The 20,375-nt window shown below is 38.9% G+C and overlaps 1 protein-coding gene across 11 annotated transcripts in view; it reads right to left on the bottom strand.

The window, feature by feature from the left end:
* PHF20 (PHD finger protein 20) overlaps positions 1–20,375 on the bottom strand; it is an 81,348-nt gene that overhangs the window by 30,977 nt on the left and 29,996 nt on the right. For 7 of the 11 annotated variants that reach the window (XM_068208180.1, XM_068208188.1, XM_068208179.1 and 4 more), the window contains 3 exons: positions 13,630–13,908; positions 5,260–5,439; positions 1,067–1,165 (listed from right to left, as the gene is read on the bottom strand). In XM_068208180.1, the coding sequence (XP_068064281.1) occupies positions 1,067–1,165; positions 5,260–5,439; positions 13,630–13,908 (558 nt within the window). The remainder of the gene's footprint in view (positions 1–1,066; positions 1,166–5,259; positions 5,440–13,629; positions 13,909–20,375) is intronic. The other 4 variants (XM_068208184.1, XM_068208190.1, XM_068208185.1 and 1 more) reach the window with 3 other exon arrangements.

Below are 20,375 nucleotides of genomic sequence, written 5' to 3'. Positions count from 1 at the left end.
CATTATACTTGTGAGCACCATATAATCAGAAATTCATTAAAATTATTTGTTTCAGTACAATTCTAAGTGACTTGGCCTATGGTTCTTCCAATCCACTCTCTTGATAGCTGGCCCTATTCAAGGCAGCCATCAGAGAAGTAAGGTATTTTCCATCTCAGAAACTCCTCTTCAGGGAGATCTAGTTTCACAAACAATGACTAGCAGATTGAAGCATGCTGCATCCTCATCAATAGCAGAGGAAGTTGTCACACTTGATCCTTAAATGTTTCACCAAAGAAATTTTCCAGAATCAGCTGCGTTTTCAGCAGTGAAGAATCCATTACGTCTAACACCTGGGCTTCTACTTCAAGTTCAAAGCTTGAAGTGGTCCTAGGAAAGCATTCCCAAGCCTCCACAGATGAAACCAAGAAGACACGTTGCTACTACAGCCATTTTAATGTAGGGCAACAGCATGTTATGAGACATGAAAGAGGGACACCGCTTGAGTACAGACTTCAAATAGGGCTTTTACTAAATCTCTCAAGAAAAAAAAAATTCTTTATGAAAGAAATTAAGGCTGTGACAGGTTTAATTGGGCTCATTGTTACAGACCACTTCCCCCCCCCTCAAGTGAAGGTGTAAGAAATAATAAAGTTAGCAGCAAAAAAAGAGGACTCAATGTTTCCAAACTCCAGCATTCATAAAGCAGTCCCAGAACTAACATAAATGAGAACAGACTTTACAAAGGGCATCTGCACCATCTTAATTGGGCAAAGGTTGCACAGAAGCACATTTATTAAGGAAAAGCCTGACTTGTCGACTGACATTAATTGAGGAGTGACATTTATTCTGTGCTATTACAAGCACTAATACAAGCCACTATCCAGCATTAATGATGAAGCTTAACCAGGAAATATATTATCTTGTCAATCACAATTTAAAATCACTTATTTAATAAAATAAAAGCTAAGTGAAGAAAAAGGCTGAACTGCAATGCCGGCTCTTAAGTGAACTAAAGTGATTTTTTTTAGGTAATAAAACAAAATAATGAAGCCAGTTTCATCTACAGAAGAAAAATGAACTTTACCAGGCTTAGATCTCTTTTTCTTTTTTTTCTTTTTCTTTGACTTGGATCTTTCATAGTCTTTGGATTTTTTTCCTTTGTTCTTCTCAGGTCCTTTAACAGCTGTAATTAGACAAAATTCCAAATTAGTTTTAAAAACATATATACATTTATTCTACTTCATAATGTTCTTAAAAGTTTTAAAATTTCTTTGGACAATCAAGGCTAGTTCCCTGAAAAAAAAACCCCAAACCAAAACCCACCCTGCCCCCCCCCCCCCCAAAAAAAAAACAAAACAAAAAAAAAAACCCCAAAAAAAACCCACACAAAACCCACCCCACCCAAAACAAAAAAGAAAACAAAACAGAAAACAAAAAAAAACCCCACAAAAAACCAAGAAGAAAACTTAACTGTAAGAATTCCCCAGCTCTCAATTGGAATGATCTATTTTAAGTCCTAATTTGACTGTCCCATAACAAAATATAAGTATCATGTAGGAGAAATCAAATGTACAGCAGTGCCCATTTATTATTTTCATGCTTCAGAGATCATCAAAAAGACTGAGGGATTTGTTACGTCCACTTTCTAAATTATTATGACCAGACATTTCACTAGCATTACAATAGAACAAAACACCAACACCCCAGACTTCAGTTCAGTTCCCTAATCAAGTATTTTATTTATACTGAAAATGGAGTAACTGGTTCAGCTGGCTTTAACTACTCTCTCAACATCTGTTATCCATCCTATTTTTACGGCATTAAAAACTCTCTACATAGACTAGGAAAACCATAATTTCTGAACGACTGACAGCTGCCAAGCAAGTCTATCCTCAAAGCATGCTTCCAGAGCATACACAACTCAGTATAACCCTGTTGCAAGGGCACGTACACACATCCCTGCTTTCCAGACCCCAGTGTTTGGTTACACAGTGTCTTTCAGATTTAGGTCCCAGAAGCAGAATTTCTAGATACTTAAGCAGTTCCTTATGTAAATTATCCTGACTCAGAGGTGTAATCAACATCTGTTATGGGATGATGCCTTTTATCTCAAAATGGCTCTGCTCTCAGAGTGCTTGGCTGATTAATCCACTTAACATCCCATATTCTGAAACCTATTTCAATGTCAGATGACAGATCTGAATAAGCACCCGAAGACAGTCTGTACTGTAAGAAATCTTCACTTGCACAAACCATTTGAGAACCCTAGGTTGTCTGTAACCATTTATGAAGTAAACCAGCAATACCAGTGTATTATGTCAACCCCTTTCATACAATGTCAACAGTAATCTCCGATTCATCAGCTGAGTATTTATGGTACAAACAGTTCACTGAGAAACTGCAAATCGCAGTCACATTTAATCAGCTCTGGTGAGCATGCAGGACAAGCTTAATAGCTTGTCTTCAGGAGACTCTTTAGCTCTGCACCTCCCTATGCCTCTCAGTCCTCAAAAATTTCCTGCTACTTTGCCACTTCTGTGCCACTCTTAGCATGAGGTTAGCAAAGGCACCTCAGTGTGCTCACCCACTCGGCCACATCTGGCCTTCAAAGGCAGCACGACTGGCAGCACAAAAGACACTCTTCTTTCACCTCTCCATGGGTGTGTTGAGGGAGGTTTAAAACAAAACAAAACAAAACAAAAAACAGGAAAAGAAAATGTGCATATTCAAGTGTCGAATGCAGCACTTCCAACTTCCTTCATACTTTCCCCTGTCCTCATCTCCTATTCTTCCAATGGTCAGGATCCTCTTGGTACCATTCCCTTTGCTCTGCTCACAGGGATGCAAGGAAGTTCTACCATTTTATTCTTCCAGAAGGGCAAAGAGAGAATAACTGAGCTCAACAGAGGTAGGAAAATTTTGCTTCTTTTCATTTGAAAATTCAAATTCACATGATCAGATTGCTGGATTTGTTTGAAGATATCCAAGGGTACACGGTAAGCTTCCTCAACCACTACTGACATATTCAAGATAAATGCAAAAGAAACTGTCCCTTTATCCACTTTGTCCCCTTAACCTTCTCCATGTGTCTTAAAATCTGAAAAAAAATCTAAATATTTGCAAATTTCTTTGTGGAGCTATCTTCTGAAATGCACAACACAGTTAATGCATGTTTCCATGGGAAAAAAAAATCTTCAAAGAACAAGTATTCAAGTATTGTACTAGATTCTTCCTAAAAACCAGGTACTAAATAATCTTGTTGTTTAAAGCTGTTTCTTCTAAGTGCTCTGAAGTGTAATGAATTTTCACTGACATAAGACCAGATAGAGAGACTTGTCTAGGTTGTGAGTATCCTCATAGATTCACATGATCAAACAGAAAGATAAACTGAAAAACATAATCCTATAAGTTAAGCACAAAACAACTACATTTTTAAATTGTTTGGAGTTTTTTTTTTTTTGAAAAGACAAAGGATTTCAACTTCCTTGAATGGCAGAGACTCATAAGAACTGGGATGAGTGCACATCATCCTCCATCACATCACCACTGTGAAAGTTCATTATGATCTCTAAATGCCACACTCGCACATAGGACACATCCCACTGAGTGAGGAACAGCGAAGTGATACTGATGGATCTCACTCAGACTGAAACACGGACGAAAAATTAAAAATTAATTTAAAAATTAAACTCCTAAGTCACCCTGCCCTGTCTGTTTCAAGGGTCGAGGAGCCTCTCTTATCTCTTCAGCTTGGAAATTCACATTCTTTCTCTTCAGCTGGGGCAGTTTTACCTAGTGCTGCAGAGTTACTAGACTAAACAGCACATTTTACTTATGCTAACAAGCTCAAAGCAGCACATTTCACCTAAATCTAAGATTTCTACTCTGTTCATGCTGTTTCATTACGTTCCTACAAGGAAGGGCAGTGAGGGATGCCCAAGAATAAACAAGATGCTAAGTACTGTCTGTCTGCTATGATCAACAGAACAACATAGAGACAGGCAGCGAAGGAGGTGATCTCCAGCACCCAGAGCATCTGTCATAGATACAGTAGTCTAATCTCAGATTTTATTTGTGTTTTCCTCATCACTGTGACTCAAGTTCTTACCAACATCTGAAGGAAAGTGGTGATGTAATAATCTAGAAGTATGCTGGGAATTATTTATATATTATTTATATACATATAAAATATTAAAATATATGTATTGTTTCTATGAACATGTGCTTGTGTATACATACATCCTCCCCCACTAGTGGGCCACAGGTGGGTGGCTGTTACCCACCTATACTACAGTAGATTTCAGTATAAGTAGAGTTTAGCTGATACCACTGAACAGTCAAAGTTGTGCAGTTCTTCAGAGATGTCTAGTAGCAATTGCTGACTAGCAGAAGTGGTCAAGTGCTATTGAAAAAAATCCCCTACAAAATAAACCACCCTAGGTCATCATGCCTCAATGCCCAGCCCCATCTGCCTCTTTTAAGTTTAGGTATCTCAGCAGGTAAAAGATTACTTTAAATATTTAATGATTTGGGCAGCCAGGAGTTTAACAGAATTACAACCTACAACCTTTTAATGACCTTTAATACTTTAGTACTTTTTACTTCTTATAAATATTACCAGCTGATGGGGAAGAATAAACCCCAGTGCAGATAGCATGAAAACATAAAAAATGACAGTGAAAAACTACTGCTTACATTTTATGTCATACAATTATACAAAATTACTCTCTCTATATGAAAGTATGAGAAACAACTGCTCACTAAAAGAAAAATTTAAAGGGTTTATTAAACCTTAACAAAAATACAACAAAAGGACTAAATAAGGAAAAGTAGGCCTGGGAACTGCCCTCGTGGCTGCCCACCAGGTGGCTGGCATCTTCAAGATGGATGCTTCCACCTTTTATATCTCTAGGTCCTCCTAGAGCCTTGTGAGTTAACACCTTCCTTGCTGTCCAGTGGTAGAAGTCCCTTTCTCACTTTCTGGTTGGAGGTCAGGTGCTGCCATAGTAACAAGCCAACCTTCCCAAACCCCCGGATTTCCAAGACCATCCCCATGGTAACACATACTGGGGGGAGCACGTTGCAGTAATATAAACACACATTTATAAAACTTCTTTTACCATACATATAATGTTTACCCTTTAATTGTGAGAGCCAACCATTTACTCATCTATAACAAAGGTATACAGAATATTATCAGTTCCTTACAATGTTTAAAACTTTCTCAATACTTTTTCCTTTCCATGTTAACTTTCCATGTTAAACCAAAAGCCGTACCATGTTGAACTCTTTCTCTTTCCCGAGGCCTCCGCAGTGCTCTTGCTATGTGGTTCCTGGTTTGGTCTCTAATAGAATGTCGGTGACTATTTAGTGCACTTACAGGAGTTGAAGTTCTTCTCTTTTCTACTTTTTCATCTCTATATGGGGTACTCCTGAGGGTTATGTGTAGAGGAGCATCTACAAACAGAACAAAGACCAAGTCCAAGCTTTAAATACTTTCCAAAGTCAGTCTATTGCAGCAGCAGCAGCTCCAGCAGACCATGCGGAATGTTTCTGATCAGACATTGCTCAACTCAGTCCTAGCCCTAACTAAAAAGCTAAAACCTCCAATGCTTTTGCTGGACTTGCTGACGGGCTTTTCTTTCAAAATAAACAGGGGATGCCCACGCATTCCCCAAATCTCTATTCTTCCAGAAAAACTGAAGTTTTCTGAGTTTCTTTTGAGAAAAGATGAAAAGAGAAACAGTTCAGTTCGGCAGAGATATAGGTTGGGTAACTTTTATTAGTTCCTCCAAGAGAAAAAATGCCCACTTGGTTCAATTAGTGGAACCACAGCAGGTTCCTGAAAGTATACTTTGTAACACACAAAGAAGTAGCATAAAGCAGCTCTGCACATATAAGGAAGAACAGTTTTTTAAATACATAGCACTGAAACAACAGTGTTTCAATCAAGAGTGAGATGCAAGAATTCAGAACCACTACCTAAAATTCATAAAAATCATAAGATGCAGACATGGTTTCATATGAGATTACATTTTTTTATTTAAATTAAGTCAAACAGTTTCATCCTCCTAACTGCAAGTAGCAACTCCTCCTGAAAGACTCCTGGACACAGAAAAAGAGCAGTGAAGGTGATAAAAGCTAAAAGCTGCATGGCAGATAGGACAGCAGACTAAACAAGATCAGTTGCCATTCTGGAGTATTACAACAAGTATCCTGGTCAATGAGACCCAGTAGCCAAGCTGACAAGCTGCTGGCATTTATCAAAAGTGTCCAGTTCTACTATCATATGCATCTCAAACATTCAGAGGATAAGGCAACTTGTTTCTAGTCTGAAGATTAACATGCCACACTTAGACACCTTTAATAAAACAACTGTGAGCAGAAGCTGAGAGTGACTGAAGAGGGAAGGGAAACAGTCCCAGATGGCACACTTAGAAGAAGAAACTGGATCAAGCACCCTGCCCTGATCAACATTTCAAGTTGAAGAAATAACAAGGCACATTAAGAGATGTCATTGTTAGTGCTTTCAGAATCACATGGATCTCTTCAGGCAAAAGAAACTCCAAGATGCAGAAATCGGATGACATTTTCCCTGGTCCTCTCTCTCTCTAGGAAGGTGAAACTTAAAGGAAAAAGAAAATTCCAAAGAAAAGCCACCTGTAACTATTTCCACAACCAAACTCATTCTAGTCACCTGCCCTAGTGCTCTACAGCAGCCACAAAAGACAGAAATTAAACCAAAACTCAATTATCACACAAGACTCTCTAAAAGATGTCTTTTGTCCAGACAGGCAATTTTTTGGGGTAATTATCTTGTTTGGTTGGGTTTTTTGGCGCCGTCTTTATTTACTTGTTTAAGTCAGGTCTATTTTGACTTCCTGTTCCTCTGAGGACTTCTGTGACTAGGGGTCAAGATATCATCAGTTCAGATGACAGAGACAAAAGAAGAAAAGTTTCAGAAAACTTTTTCCCATGGTACACAGTAGCTGAGAAATAAGATTCAGGTAGTAAATAGTCTCTCTGGGAACACCAGTACCCAAACAAAGTTTATGAAATACAAATGGTCTATTTCAGTACAGGGTGAAAAGTCACACAAACAATCTTTTCTGCAGCTTTCCTGACTGTCTACTACTCTGCAATAATTTTCCAAAATATTTACAGAACACCACACTAGTGAAACTCAAAATTACAATACAAAAATCCATACACACCTGACAGCCTTCATTTAGGCCACCTAACTTTCCCTTCTCCCAACCACACTAGTGAAACTCAAAATTACAATACAAAAATCCATACACACCTGACAGCCTTCATTTAGGCCACCTAACTTTCCCTTCTCCCAACAGCTCTACTCAAGCTCATGAATTAACATTTAAGAACACCAAAGCCACCCTGATCCTAGCAGTCTGCAAGAGCGCAAGGCCTCTTAGCTTCCTGTGGGCTGACAAAGATGCACATAGGCTCTTGGTGAACAAAATTGTATTTCATGTCCACTGGGTTTTTGCAGCTTTGTGAGACTTAATTTCAAGGAGATTTTTGCCAAGAATACATCCTGTCTTTTATGACATACAGGTTAATATATTTCTGTAAGATTTCTCAGCTAACTGTAACATTGTCCTGGGGGAGGGGTCATGGTACTCTATCATACACTGGATGAATTTTATTTTTTCAGTAACTGACACAAAGATGCTAGGTTTTGAAACATCTTTGTTCCATTGAAAAGAAAGTTCAGAGGATCTACAAGATCTCTGAGCACTCTGAAATACATTTTAGAAGCTGTGAATAAATTTGAGATGATGAGATTAAAAACCTGGAAATTTATCCTAAACATTTGGGACAGCAAATATTAAAACTGATGCCATGGAGATGCAAACTTACAAGCCTTCCACACTAAAGTGTCCTTTTTCCTCTTCATTTGGAAGTATAACTCAGGTCAGTTTATAAAATCATTCCCTAAAGAACAAAGAACAATTATTGATAACAAAGGCAACTAAGACCTTATATTTAGGCATATGGCTTTAAAGCTTGCACATTTCTCACATTCGGGTTTTCTGCATTAGTACCAGAGTGTGCCACCTATTTCCAATCTCTGGTCTCCCCAAGCCAACATTAACCCTCCTCTGCCTCCACCCAGTCACAGAGTATTGGGCTGTGAGGCTGCAGTGACAGCAGGAGCATGCTCATAGAGATTCCTATGAGGAGTACACAGGGGATCCCTAAGTCTTTCCTAAAGCTGCTTGTGGAGGCCCCATGAAGACACACGCACCTGTGTCCCAACTCAGGGAAAACACAAAAGGCAAAAAAGCCTCCTGACACCCTGAGCAATGTCACTTTCCTTGTCCTTGAACAGTAATGTTGGGATTAAACATCAGAGCAGATTAATTTCCAGCTCAGATGACACTGAATACCACTAACAGGAACAGGAGGTATGTTCACAAGATACTGGAGACAAACAGAATTGCTGATTAACTGCCTCCAGCCATCTTCCATGGAGTTCTTTCAGACCTCTCTCTCCTAAGCCTGGAAGAAGTATCCTCTGTCATATGAAGAGCTGACCCAGAAGCTGTGAAGGATCTTAGAAACTAACAAACACGTACAGACCCAAGATATGAAATTACCTCAACCATGCAGAAACCACATAGACAGAGCTTTAGAAAACTTACTACTAAACACATTGAGGTTCAGTGACAGACAAGGCTGTAGCTTTCTGTCCCCTGGAACTCTGATGTAGGACCCCAGGTAAGAAGATAACTCAGCATTCACAGGAAGCAGAGACTGCATTCCCAAGCATGTGAATCAGGCAAAGTTACCATCCACAGCTGTGAGATCATTTGCTGGGAACGTCCAGTCGTGTTTTCTAGAACTGACAGACCACGTTTCATCTTGACAGCCACCCCCAAGAAACCAAATGCAGTACTGTCGTGATAAGCCAAATACAACCGGCAATTCTGCAAACACAGAGGGTGTTTATGCAGATCTTCCCTGGCTCCAAGGAAAAAAAACACATTTGTAGATCACCATGCCCACCCACTGCCTAGCAAAGAGGCATCAGTCAGCCAGAATCAAGAGGAAACAGGAAAATTTCCCAAAGGATTAATCGGACAACCACTACACAACAGGCCAGAGGTTTGCCTGTGAACAGCCATTAGAAACAACCAGATGCCTGAGATGTTTTAAGATGGCAAAACAAGTTTGCCGACCACCCCCACATGCAATTTAGCTGTCATCAGTGACACGAGTATGGACAAAATACCTATTTTGTTTACTCATGTAAAAAATTTATGCACGGAGTCGTTTATACACTAACAGGATATACTGTAATTAACTCTGAGTAGGCAGAATTTTCTAAAAATGCGGTTGTGTAAAAAAATTTAAACCTACTGACAAAATGCATTTTCCTTCCCTACTTTTTCCACACTAGGGACAGATTTTTTTACAGTAGCCAAACTAAAAACTGCAGGTCTGTTCCTTTATTTTCTTCCTCATGGCAAGGAACACAGGAGAGCCAAGAGTGGCAGCAACTTGCCAGACTGAGACTACTGACAACACCCACACTCCAAATCAAAGCCTAATACTGTACAGTGCTTTTGATGTCCCAAAACTGAGTTAGCTTATTACCAAAACTCCTGAGAGGAGTTAAACTATGTCCTTGGAGTAAATGTGTATCAAGTCATGAGGTCGCTGTCAGTACAACTGTGCTGACACCAGTACTAAGTAGTTATTAAGAGCACACCAATCACCTCAGATAGCACTTCGTTATCAACTCCCCTGCTTGTTCATGAGGTTTGTGTCTCCTGAGAAATCTTCAGCATCCAGCAAGTACAGAGCTTCACCAGGGTAGGACAAGTGGACATATCACTAAAAAGATGAAAGCCACCAATACAGAAAAACTCCAAGTCAAGATGTCAAAATTGTGACTTGCAGGTAACAAAGAAAGAAACTATTCTATGCCTCATGCCCTTGGAGTGGTCTAGGTCAGGAAAAAGAAACATTTTTATAGGTCAGGAAACAACAGTCGTTATTAAGAAAAACCTTTTGCAAGCACTTTATACAAAATAACATGGACAGACAGACATATCTGAAAGAGAAAACTGGTACCTTCAGAGAAAATTGTTTACAGGGTCTGCAGGGCACAAGTCACAGTATGGGATGATGTACTTCAACAGTAAACTAAGGGGTTCTGCAGCAAAAGAGAAGGGACCACAAAGAAAGAAACCTGTCTTAGGGTTAATGCATATGGGCACAGAATCCACTTCTATTTAAGGGTTGGACTCGATGATCCTTGTGGGTCCCTTCCAACTAAGAACATTCTGTGCATCTGTACTCAGTATTTTTTAATTACAGCAATCAATAAGTAGCTAACTGACAAATTGTCACAGATACTGTACCACATTTAATTTCCAAGCAATTATTCTGATAGAGCATCTCTACTTGAACTAGCACAAAATTTGAGCAACTCTTTAATCTAAGACCAACACTGAAGTCATCTGCAGCCCAGACTCAAAAAGCCTCTTTTAGGCTTACACATCCACACATATTTTGTACAGATTTCAATTCTCCTAACAGAGGCCTGCAGGTGGCTCTGCAATGCACCTGAGGTGTGATGCAACCTGAGAGCTGAGGGCAGGTATACCTGCATCTCCTCTAGCCCAGCAGGCACACACTGGTACACATCAACTGCCTTATTCTATGTAAGGACAATTCTTTCCTGAAGACCAAAGCAGCAGCAACTCGAGGATGTAAGTATTGTAACATGCACTTGGGGAAAGAGCTGCTTCACCATAATGATCATATACTACCTCCTGATACATTTAAGAAAGGTATTGCCTGAACATATCCAGCAGCCACGAAGTCCTAGTCATTCTGTTCAGGGATATTCTATAAGGCATATGTAAAATACAAGCTGCAGGCAATGGCAGCTCCTTTCTTCTCTGTTCAGAGCAACTACAGAATTTAGAGACCTATCTGTCAAGTTTGCCACTGCAAAGGCAAGATCCTTCTTTGGAAAGAGAGGGAGACAGCTCAAATCAGTCCCACATTAACCTTTCCAGCTCACTCAAGCTTTGATTCTAATGTCAAGAAGCATAATTTACATATTAGAAATTTTAATTTTGGAGTCTCCACTCCAGTGCAAAGCAACTATATTTGAATTGCTCTTTCCCAAGTCTCACAGCATGGTCTCTGAAGACCACTTACATCCACCTTCTTTTCTATGTGTTAAAATTTTAATTTTAAGCACTGCAAAGAAAAGGTTTTGCTACTGCTCTGAATACTGCACATTTTCCTACAACTTTAGAAGCAGTATTTTCACTTTAAATCCAGCACCAGACAACCCCCACCATTTATCTTCTGTGTAGCTGAAAGAGTAAGGAGATCCAGAAGTCTAAAATAAAACTTGTGAGATAAGTGTGACAAAGCTCCTAAAGCAAGAGCATCTTCAAGTTTATGGAATAACAAAAATTCTGATTGCTATAAGTTTTATCTCTTAGAAATTGCCACCTTTTCTTAAGCACTAAAATCTACCTAATAATAATGAAATCCAAGAAAAGGACATTTGTATCAAAAGGTAAAATTATTTAAATATATTATTTTCAAACAGGAGAATTTTTGCTCACAAAAGGATCGTAAAGATGAAAAGTATACCCACCAAGAACAAAACTTCAAATACAACTTCAAAGTAAGAGCTCACGAATCTCATTAACTCTGCTTTCAACTGTGTAGCACCACCAAACAAATATGAGGGACATTAAGAACACACTGAGTCTGAAAACAATGGCACTTAATATCAGACATATAACTAATATATAATGACAGTGTTTTTCCTCATCAAGAAAAAAATGTACTGTAGCTCCACCAACAGCAGGGCTCAACTGTGAAGATGACCTGAGAACTTTACAGCCCTCCCTTCACCTTGATGCAATGTTCAGCAGCTGTGAGCACACCCCAGGCACTCTGTGCAGAGAGCTGCTACTCATGGAAATGCTATCATGGAAATGATCCAGGTGAAAAGTATCCATCCACAAATAGGGAATTAGAGGGGTTGAGGCTTAAAATAAGCAAATACAATTATATTTCAGCTCCACAAGGAATTACCTGCCAGTTATGATGGTGCATCTGACTATATGCACTTGGAGGAAAGGATAAATGGAAGGGGTCAAGATACTGAGTCACTAGTCAGTGCATTCAAGACAATCATGACAAAACAGCTTCTCAAATCAAAAAATAATTACACAGTTCGAAAGAGCCAAACAGAAGTCTGGTTATTGAAAAGACCATGACATGCACAAAGCCTGTTTTGATCAATTTGCAGCTGTCAGCAGCCAGTCTTCTTCACACCATGCCTATCTCAGGTATGTTCCTCCAGGCAACACTTGGGTTCAATTAAGCTGCATGCAGAGTACAATACATACAAATCATTACATCCTAATGCACTTAAAGAGAACTCTTTTCCTACTTAATCCAAGTTTATGCCTTTGCATTATTTAAGGATACAGAAATATTTGGGGTATATATGTAGTTACAGTATGTAAAGTCACACTTATCTTGTTAGGAACAAGCAGTAGCACCTCAAATGAAAACTCATTTTCTGGACTCTCTTAAGAAAAGCAGCCACGAAGCAAAGTAAGGCAGGATATATCCTGCTGTAGTGAGCTGGAACTCTGTGAGCAACCTGCAATACTTTGTAATTCTTAAACAACGTTATTAATGAAAGATCAACAGCAAAGACAAAAGATGTCAGGGAATTCAGCAAGGAGAAAGATGGATTTTATAAAAAGGGCTCACTGAAAAGACAGAAGACATGACTAGTTTTATGGACTTGCAGTACACAGAGACATCAGTCCACAGGCGCCGAGTCTGGACAGGTTATCAACAACCACTGCAGTTCACACTAGTCCCAGACTGCCACTCTGATGTCATGCCAGGCAGAGGCTGCTTCAGAGAATGAGGGTGAAGTAGCAGTGAATGTGATTTTGTAAACTGCAAAGCAGTTAAAACTTACACCTTTTTTTGGCTAACCAATAAGTTTTAATCCCTTTCCACTGACTGTCTGTTGTGTGAAGATCTTTTTCAAGCACAGCTAAAACAAATGCACTTGTTAAATATCAGGATTTTTTCATGACATAGAACAGTAAATACTGCAGAAACTGGTATTGGATTTTCAGCCAGGTATGTGCTTGAAGGCAGTAAAGTACAGGTAAGTAAAGTCAAAATCTAAAGAGAATGAAGAAATAGGAGAGAACTGGAGGTATCCAAACTGTTCCTTAATAGAGAAAAGGATAGAGGTCTCCAACCAATATTATTTGTAAGCCAGGAGAAAAATAAAAATCAAGTCAGAAACTCAGGGAACTGGGGTTTTTAAAAGGAAACAGAGGTTTAATACACAAGTGGGCTGCTACAGAAAAATAAGAGAAGCTGCACAGCGGGATCTTTACCAGAAAATGATCTTGAATTCTAGAAGAAGAAACATCTTCATACCTTTCTACAACATGATGTATGTATTATGCTTCTTCTTCACACAGAAACATGCTAAGACATGGCCCTGAAAGAGACTCCTTCAGCCCAAAAGAAAATTGATTTCTGGTATTTTCTGTCTGTCCTGCCTGCTGCTGTTTAAAAAAAGAAAGAGATCAACACCATACTTACACAGTGAACCAGCTGTGGTCCGTCCTCTTTTTGACCTTTCTTGATTTGCTTTTTCAGAAGCCAAAGAAGCTCTGGTTTGAATATTTCTTTTTACAGGGTTCTGCTGTGATTCTGAAGCCTTCTCCACTCCATGAAAGTATTTCATGTGATAATGCAATAACTTGGCTTTGCGGAAGGATTTTGAACAGTCCAAGAACTTGCATCTAAACTTGTGATCTTGGTCAACAGTTGCAGCTTTTTTTGATGCAAGAAAATCTGTTCTCCTACAAGGTTTTGTTACTGTAAGAACAAAACAGATAAATTGCCCCATGCATATGCTATATTTGCCAAATGGTTTCCTAAACTTAAACTGCAAAAAGAAGCATGCATTCACACGTATTAGCTACGAAATGCTAGAAATAATATGTTAATGCCTTATCTGCCTTTACAATTAGTAACTCTAAAGGGAAAACTTTACCCTACACTGCTCATAAAAACTGGTTGCCATGACGCCACTGTTTGTATGAATAAGTTTAAATATTTTGCTTCCCTGAGTCCTTGCCCAACAGCTGATATGAATGTATGGTGCTCTTAAAGATAAACGACTGAATCACACAGAGATTACATCCCTAAATCCGAACACTAAAGATTATTTGTTCGCAACTATTCACATCTTTGGTGAAAGCAAGAAAACAGTTCTGCTTTTCTGCTTACAATTATTTTGCTACCTGCTTTCTGGGTGCACAGTTCTACCATCAAAGCCTGGTTACTTCCAAAGACAACAGAAACAGTATGTCAGAACATTTTAAAAGTAAAATTGAAATTTATTTCAATTTTTAAGCAGCAATGAAAAACAAAATTGTTTTGCATCTGTCAAAAAATGTTCCCTATGAGCTATACTTAGTTTCTCAAAAAAGTAAAGAAAGTCTAAAGATTCAAATGTAAGAACATTTTAAGGCACCTATTCAACAGAGCGCTGCTGTGCAAACCAAGGCTGTATCTATAATGAATTTCAGGAACTTTTAGTTAATATTTTTTCTAAGAAACATACAAAATAAATATTTTGAACTAAATCAGATTACTATCACAAGTATCTGTACTCAGTACAACACATGAGAGGTAAAAATGAAGAAACAGATCAAAAAAGATCCATGCAATTATCCATCACTAATACACACAGCATCAAAAAATCCCTCTCCAGCTAAAAGACAATGGAAAGGAGGCATCATAAAAAAAAAAAAAAAAAAAGGCTTCTAAATACAGTTTTTCAATTTGCTTTGCCAGTACTAAAGTGTTATTTCCATTTTTCAAGAGCTGTCAACTTCCAGGATTAAGAATGCAGTGTTTCACTACAAGACCCAAACCTAGCAACCGTGACTAGAACTGAAGGGATGCAGCACATGAATGAAAATTAAGACACTGTATTAGAAGTAGTTGTAAGGAAGAGACAAAAGCACCAAGAAACATTATGAACAAGAATAAGATTTTCTGTAAGTGTAGATTTTTCTGCTTTGAACAGAAGGAGTGTTAAAGACAGTGTCAACGTGATCCTGGAGTAAAAACACAGTACAGCTTGTTTCCAAGTCTTCAGCATGCAGTAACAAAAATGGTGTTACTGAGCAGTACACTTAAAGGTTGTCACAATGCAGAGAAGCATCGAGACAGCTATATCTGAGGCACATCCAGCCTTTAAGTACCGTGTACAAACGAATCTTTAACATGGAGAAAACACAAGTAGTTGTACCCTAATGCATAGGGAAAGATTAAGTCATATGCAACACCAAGCTGCTTAAAATAAAGAAAATGCAATGAAATTGGAGAACAAAATAGTACAAAGACAGACACTAGTTTTGGGTGTTTCACAGTGGCAATGACCAGGAGGAAGACACCGTGGCACAGCGACATTAAGAACATCGATAAGACTGCGGCAAAGCCAGACTCACACTTGCAGAATGATGAAGTTTGCCAATACCAAAATCAAAATATAATGCAGACCATCAAAAGCTGCATTCAGGAAGAATGAAAAAGTATTTCAGGAAGGCTCAGTGCAATGGCCTGTGGGTTTAGTGAAAGCAAACACAGAAGGGTTGTCTTGACTGTGAAGGAAAAAAACCGGGATTTGGGACTCCAGATGCTGAGAACTTGTTACTATGTAATAACCAACATGAAGCTGGAAAACAACTGCAGCAGAAGGGAGTAATGAGGTCCAAATCTTAACAAAAAAACATTACAAAGATGACAAGGGAAACTATTACACCATCACACAACTGTCAGGATGAGGCCCCGAATCCAAGCTCAGAGCACTTCCCTTTCACTGAGCTGGACAGATTCTGGAGAAGATATAGGGAATGGCTTCTAACTAATCGGCTACAAGTTAGAAAAGGAAAGGATTGCATTAGCCAAAGTTAGAAATAGGAATAACAAAGATATGGGACAAAGGGAAAGGAAGCAGACAAAAAACTTACTGCAATGTGCAAAAGGAATGTATTCAGAGTAATAAAAATACAGACGATCCCACAAAATTTGAAACAAAGCTTCAATCATTCCCATCACTACATATTCCTTCTTTTCAAGTAGTACAATAGAACTCCCTGTCACCCAGGCGCAGTAGGAAACTGACAACCAACTCTGCCACCCAGGGGAGCTTCAGGAGAGCCCTTGCTCTGTACACTCTGTAAATTACATCCTACACCAACACCTAAAGGGGCAGCTACCATCCTTACACACAGAATTTTTGCTCATAACATATAACACTAAAATTGGTTTTCAGAGAAACAAATTTGGTGTACTATCTTCAGATTTTCAGGCCCTTGACTTTACAGAGGAGCCTGGTGGGTATTTTCTGTGAATACAGAGGAAAATGAAAGGTAAGCATGCCACTTGCTATTTCTCCCATTATTGTAATAAAAATTCAAACTCCTCATCTGCTTTTCAGTCAGCCATTACAACATTAAGCACAGACACTTATGGTCAAACATCAGTGTGTCCTTGAAGTTTCACTACAGAGAAAAACATTCCTTCAGGGTTCTCATCAGCAACCCTTCCCACTTTTCACTGGGCTGAATTATCCAAGGGTCAAGCTATGACCATGTTCAGCAGTAAGTTCACTGTAAAATGCACAGTGTGAAGCTTCCAAGTCCACTAGAGGTGTTTTTACACTATCACCAATTCTCTCTTTGACATAACTCCTGCTGAGACAGGAATATTTGGCAGCAGCATAGTACCTTGACTGAAGGTCTGCCATCCTGCGGCATCTTCTGCAACACCGTGGTAAACAATCCAAGAAGCCAGCAGTACACAGAACTCTTCTCATTTTCCCCCACTTAAAGATGGCTTTACTGCAGTTTCGAGCCATTAGAATTCCACACACAACTGCCTGCTAAAATGAGGAGACCTACACTTTCTATTTCCTGGTCTCCAAATAAATACTAAGTAAAGATCAAATTATTTCTTCACTTGCTGTTAAATTAAACACATTGAAACTCTCTAAAACTCAAGTTCTCTGGCACATTATCTTCAGGATAGGTCACGGTAACAAACATACTTGAGCTGATAGTTCTCACATTCTGCTTTGGACCACTTCACACCACTGGGCCAGTGTCCTCACTAATTAATTATTTCATTCAACTTATTTCTTCTGAAATCTTGTGTTGTTTTTCCTTAGCTCTCCAAGTATTTCATCATTTCAGCTCTCAAACTACATTTCTTCCTTTATTTTCAAAAACCTTATCTCTTTCAATATGTCAGTTGTGAAACAAAAACCATCTTGCTTAATTGCTCTTCTCAAGCTAATTTAGATAAGGACAGCATCCAAGAATTTCGAATGCATTCAGAATCCACAGAAGGAGATGCCTGGTGTAAGAAATACGTAATAGCATCAATAATCACTGATCATTACATAATTATAAACTTGTGGGGTTTTGAGCTGTAACATTACTTAGCATGCAAGAACTACTCAAGACAGTATTTCCTATGGTACTCCACTCACCAGTTTCTCCCTGTGCTGGAAATAAATTGGTACCAATAAAAGCAGCCTGTACTGGGCAGTAAAGCATGTAAACCTTGCAGTGCACCACTCACACCTCAACATACCCTTGGAGGGGCCAGGTGGGGGGGATGTGAAGGCTTTACCTGCACTTTGACTTGTAACTGAAACACTGTGACCAGATTGTGGTGTCCCACCCAAGGGAGCTTTAAGTGAGCAAGGCAGGATGGACTTAGTCACGTACTGTATACTGTTAGGCTCAAAAATACAACTTTCACGCTACTGTGAAGCAATGAAAGCCTGCTGAGGTGAGCTGCAGGAGAAATAGCAGCTCTTTCAAACTGATGAAAAGGTCTTATGCTTCTCCTTAACTGAAACCCAAAGCTAATAGAACAAAATCAGAAAAGAAGGTGTAAGTATAAGGCAAATAAAATCCCTGATATATGTCTATGCAAATAAATAAGTAATTTCAAAAGTGCTAGCAAATACAACTATAAACTTGATAGCAGATGTGTGCAAAGCAAAGGCAGCTCATCTTTAAATTTAAAGGAATTTTTAAGAGTAAACTCACATGAACAGCTATGAAATGCTTCTGTTTTCAGATGTATGCAAAGCTTTAACTGGCTGCAAAAATTTGCCAACAGACTGTCACATATTTTTTGGAAAGGTAGCTTGATTTAGCCAAATTCTGATCACCATTTCTGGTCCCTTGTCACTAGAGGTGCCAAAAGCCAGCAGAACAGGATTCTGATCTTTCAGTACGTGTAATTATCCAGAATTTTGTTGAAACTTTTTAAAAAGGAACTTCATTTTTGACAAGCAATGCTATATTGCCCTTTCAGAACATGTTACATTTTAAAACATGGTCACAGGAAGTCATAGGAAGACTCAAGACTGTGTTTGCTGTTATAAATGTCTGCAACCACTATTAATCTTGAATCATCTACCAACCAGTGACTAGAAAAACACCCTTTAAAAGGAATGCTAGTGTCCTTAAAAATTCCTGATATTCAAATGCTATAAAAATAATGTTCTTCCTATAGATCATGCAAGATAAAATTTGTACTACCAGAATATACTAATCAACAATGCCAAAATTGCACTAACAAATCACACTGAGAAAAACACAGGTTTTACAGTATTCTCCCACAGGAAGATAATTCATTCTCACTAAGTGACTAGAATTGAAGTCTACAAATAAAAATGGTAATACTGGGTTACAACACTGCTTTTGTTCTACATATGGAAAGCTACCAATGACTATGTTCCACACTGTACTTTCTGGGAATCTCACATGCAGCAGACACCCTCCTCTCCCATACACACCACCTACTCTCCACCAACGTACTCTGGCCCCTGCCCAAGCCCCAAATCTCTTTAAAACACACAGCAGACTAATGAACAGAACTGTCTTACACACAGTTATTCTATCTGAAGCCTATCTGTTCCCTTGATAATCATCCATAAATTATTTAATTCAGCTCCCAGTCTCCAACACCAGCTATTTTTAGGACACCATGCCTGGGCTCCACAACGTATCTGCACCTCCACAGAGCAGAAGACACTGGTGATTTTCAGAGGCATTTTCAGATCTCACCTAGAGGCACCTGTTGTGGTCATGCTGCTACACACATGAACCACTACCAGGTAAAATAAATACCACGCCCTGCTGTTCCCCCATCAGGCAGCTCATCAGCACTGGGGTGTACCAGTACAATCCCAGAACCAAGACAGAGCACGGAGAAGGAAACGTGGATCCACTTTTAACTACAAAGGATTTATCTGTGATGGAATATATGAATTTTAAAACCATTGTCTAAAACTGCTTGTTAATAACATTTTTAATGTTCTTTAGGTAGGGAAATGTAGATTTTTGCACTTGGATTTCAGGTTACAGTATTTACTCCAAGACCCTGCATAGCTTTATCACCAATCCTTAAGAGTGCTCTACAATAAGAACACCTGCTTGCCACATTTGGATGTCCACTGAGATGCATGTCTGATTTCTAATGTTAACTGAAACAACTTTCAATTAAATAAAATCCACACTCAGAAGTCTGGATTTTTACATAAAAAGCAGTGTTGAACTTCAGGCCAGAATTCAATGTAAGTGAATATTTCCAAATTAACTTTAATCTAGCTTGCTCAAGTCCTGACAGAAGAGGCAGGAACAAGAGTGCACAAACTCTATCAGAGCCTTTGGGCAGGTGTTAGCCAAGCCCTGTTCCCACAGCTTTGCTGCTTGTATCCAATGAAGCAAGCTCAGGCCACATCCCACACATTCCATTAATGTGAATGACACTACACACACAAATATTACACATTCAGCTGGAATTCTCCCGAGTTTAAACACAATTTACAAATGCTCAGCAATAGCTGAAGGAGACCAACATCAAAAGAACTCGTATTTCTATTTAGTGTAAATGTGTAAATTTTCTTTTACACATCCAACCGAAGGGAAGGGAAGAGGTCGGTTACTTCCAGCACTGAGGGCACCCATTAGCGGAAAGGGAGAGGGCCTGTGACTTGAACAGTTACACCCAAGTGAGTGAGAGAAGATAAGTACAAACAAGAGGTAAATTTAAAATAACCAACAAACAATACACAGAGATTACTCCAGCAATGCTGAGAAACCGTAAATCTCTCCAAGTGCTCTGTTACACTTAAAATTAAACTTGCTTAATAGAGCATAAACTAGGAAATATGTACTTCAAGTTTCCCCAGTTAGCTGTAGATCCAAAGATTAAAGTTCTGAGAAATAATCACAGGACAGCACCATGTT

Source organism: Anomalospiza imberbis, chromosome 17 (assembly GCF_031753505.1).
Source record: "Anomalospiza imberbis isolate Cuckoo-Finch-1a 21T00152 chromosome 17, ASM3175350v1, whole genome shotgun sequence".
NCBI lineage: Eukaryota > Metazoa > Chordata > Aves > Passeriformes > Viduidae > Anomalospiza > Anomalospiza imberbis.
Note: the sequence above shows the minus strand (reverse complement) of the source record. Positions and strands in the feature narration are given on the sequence as shown.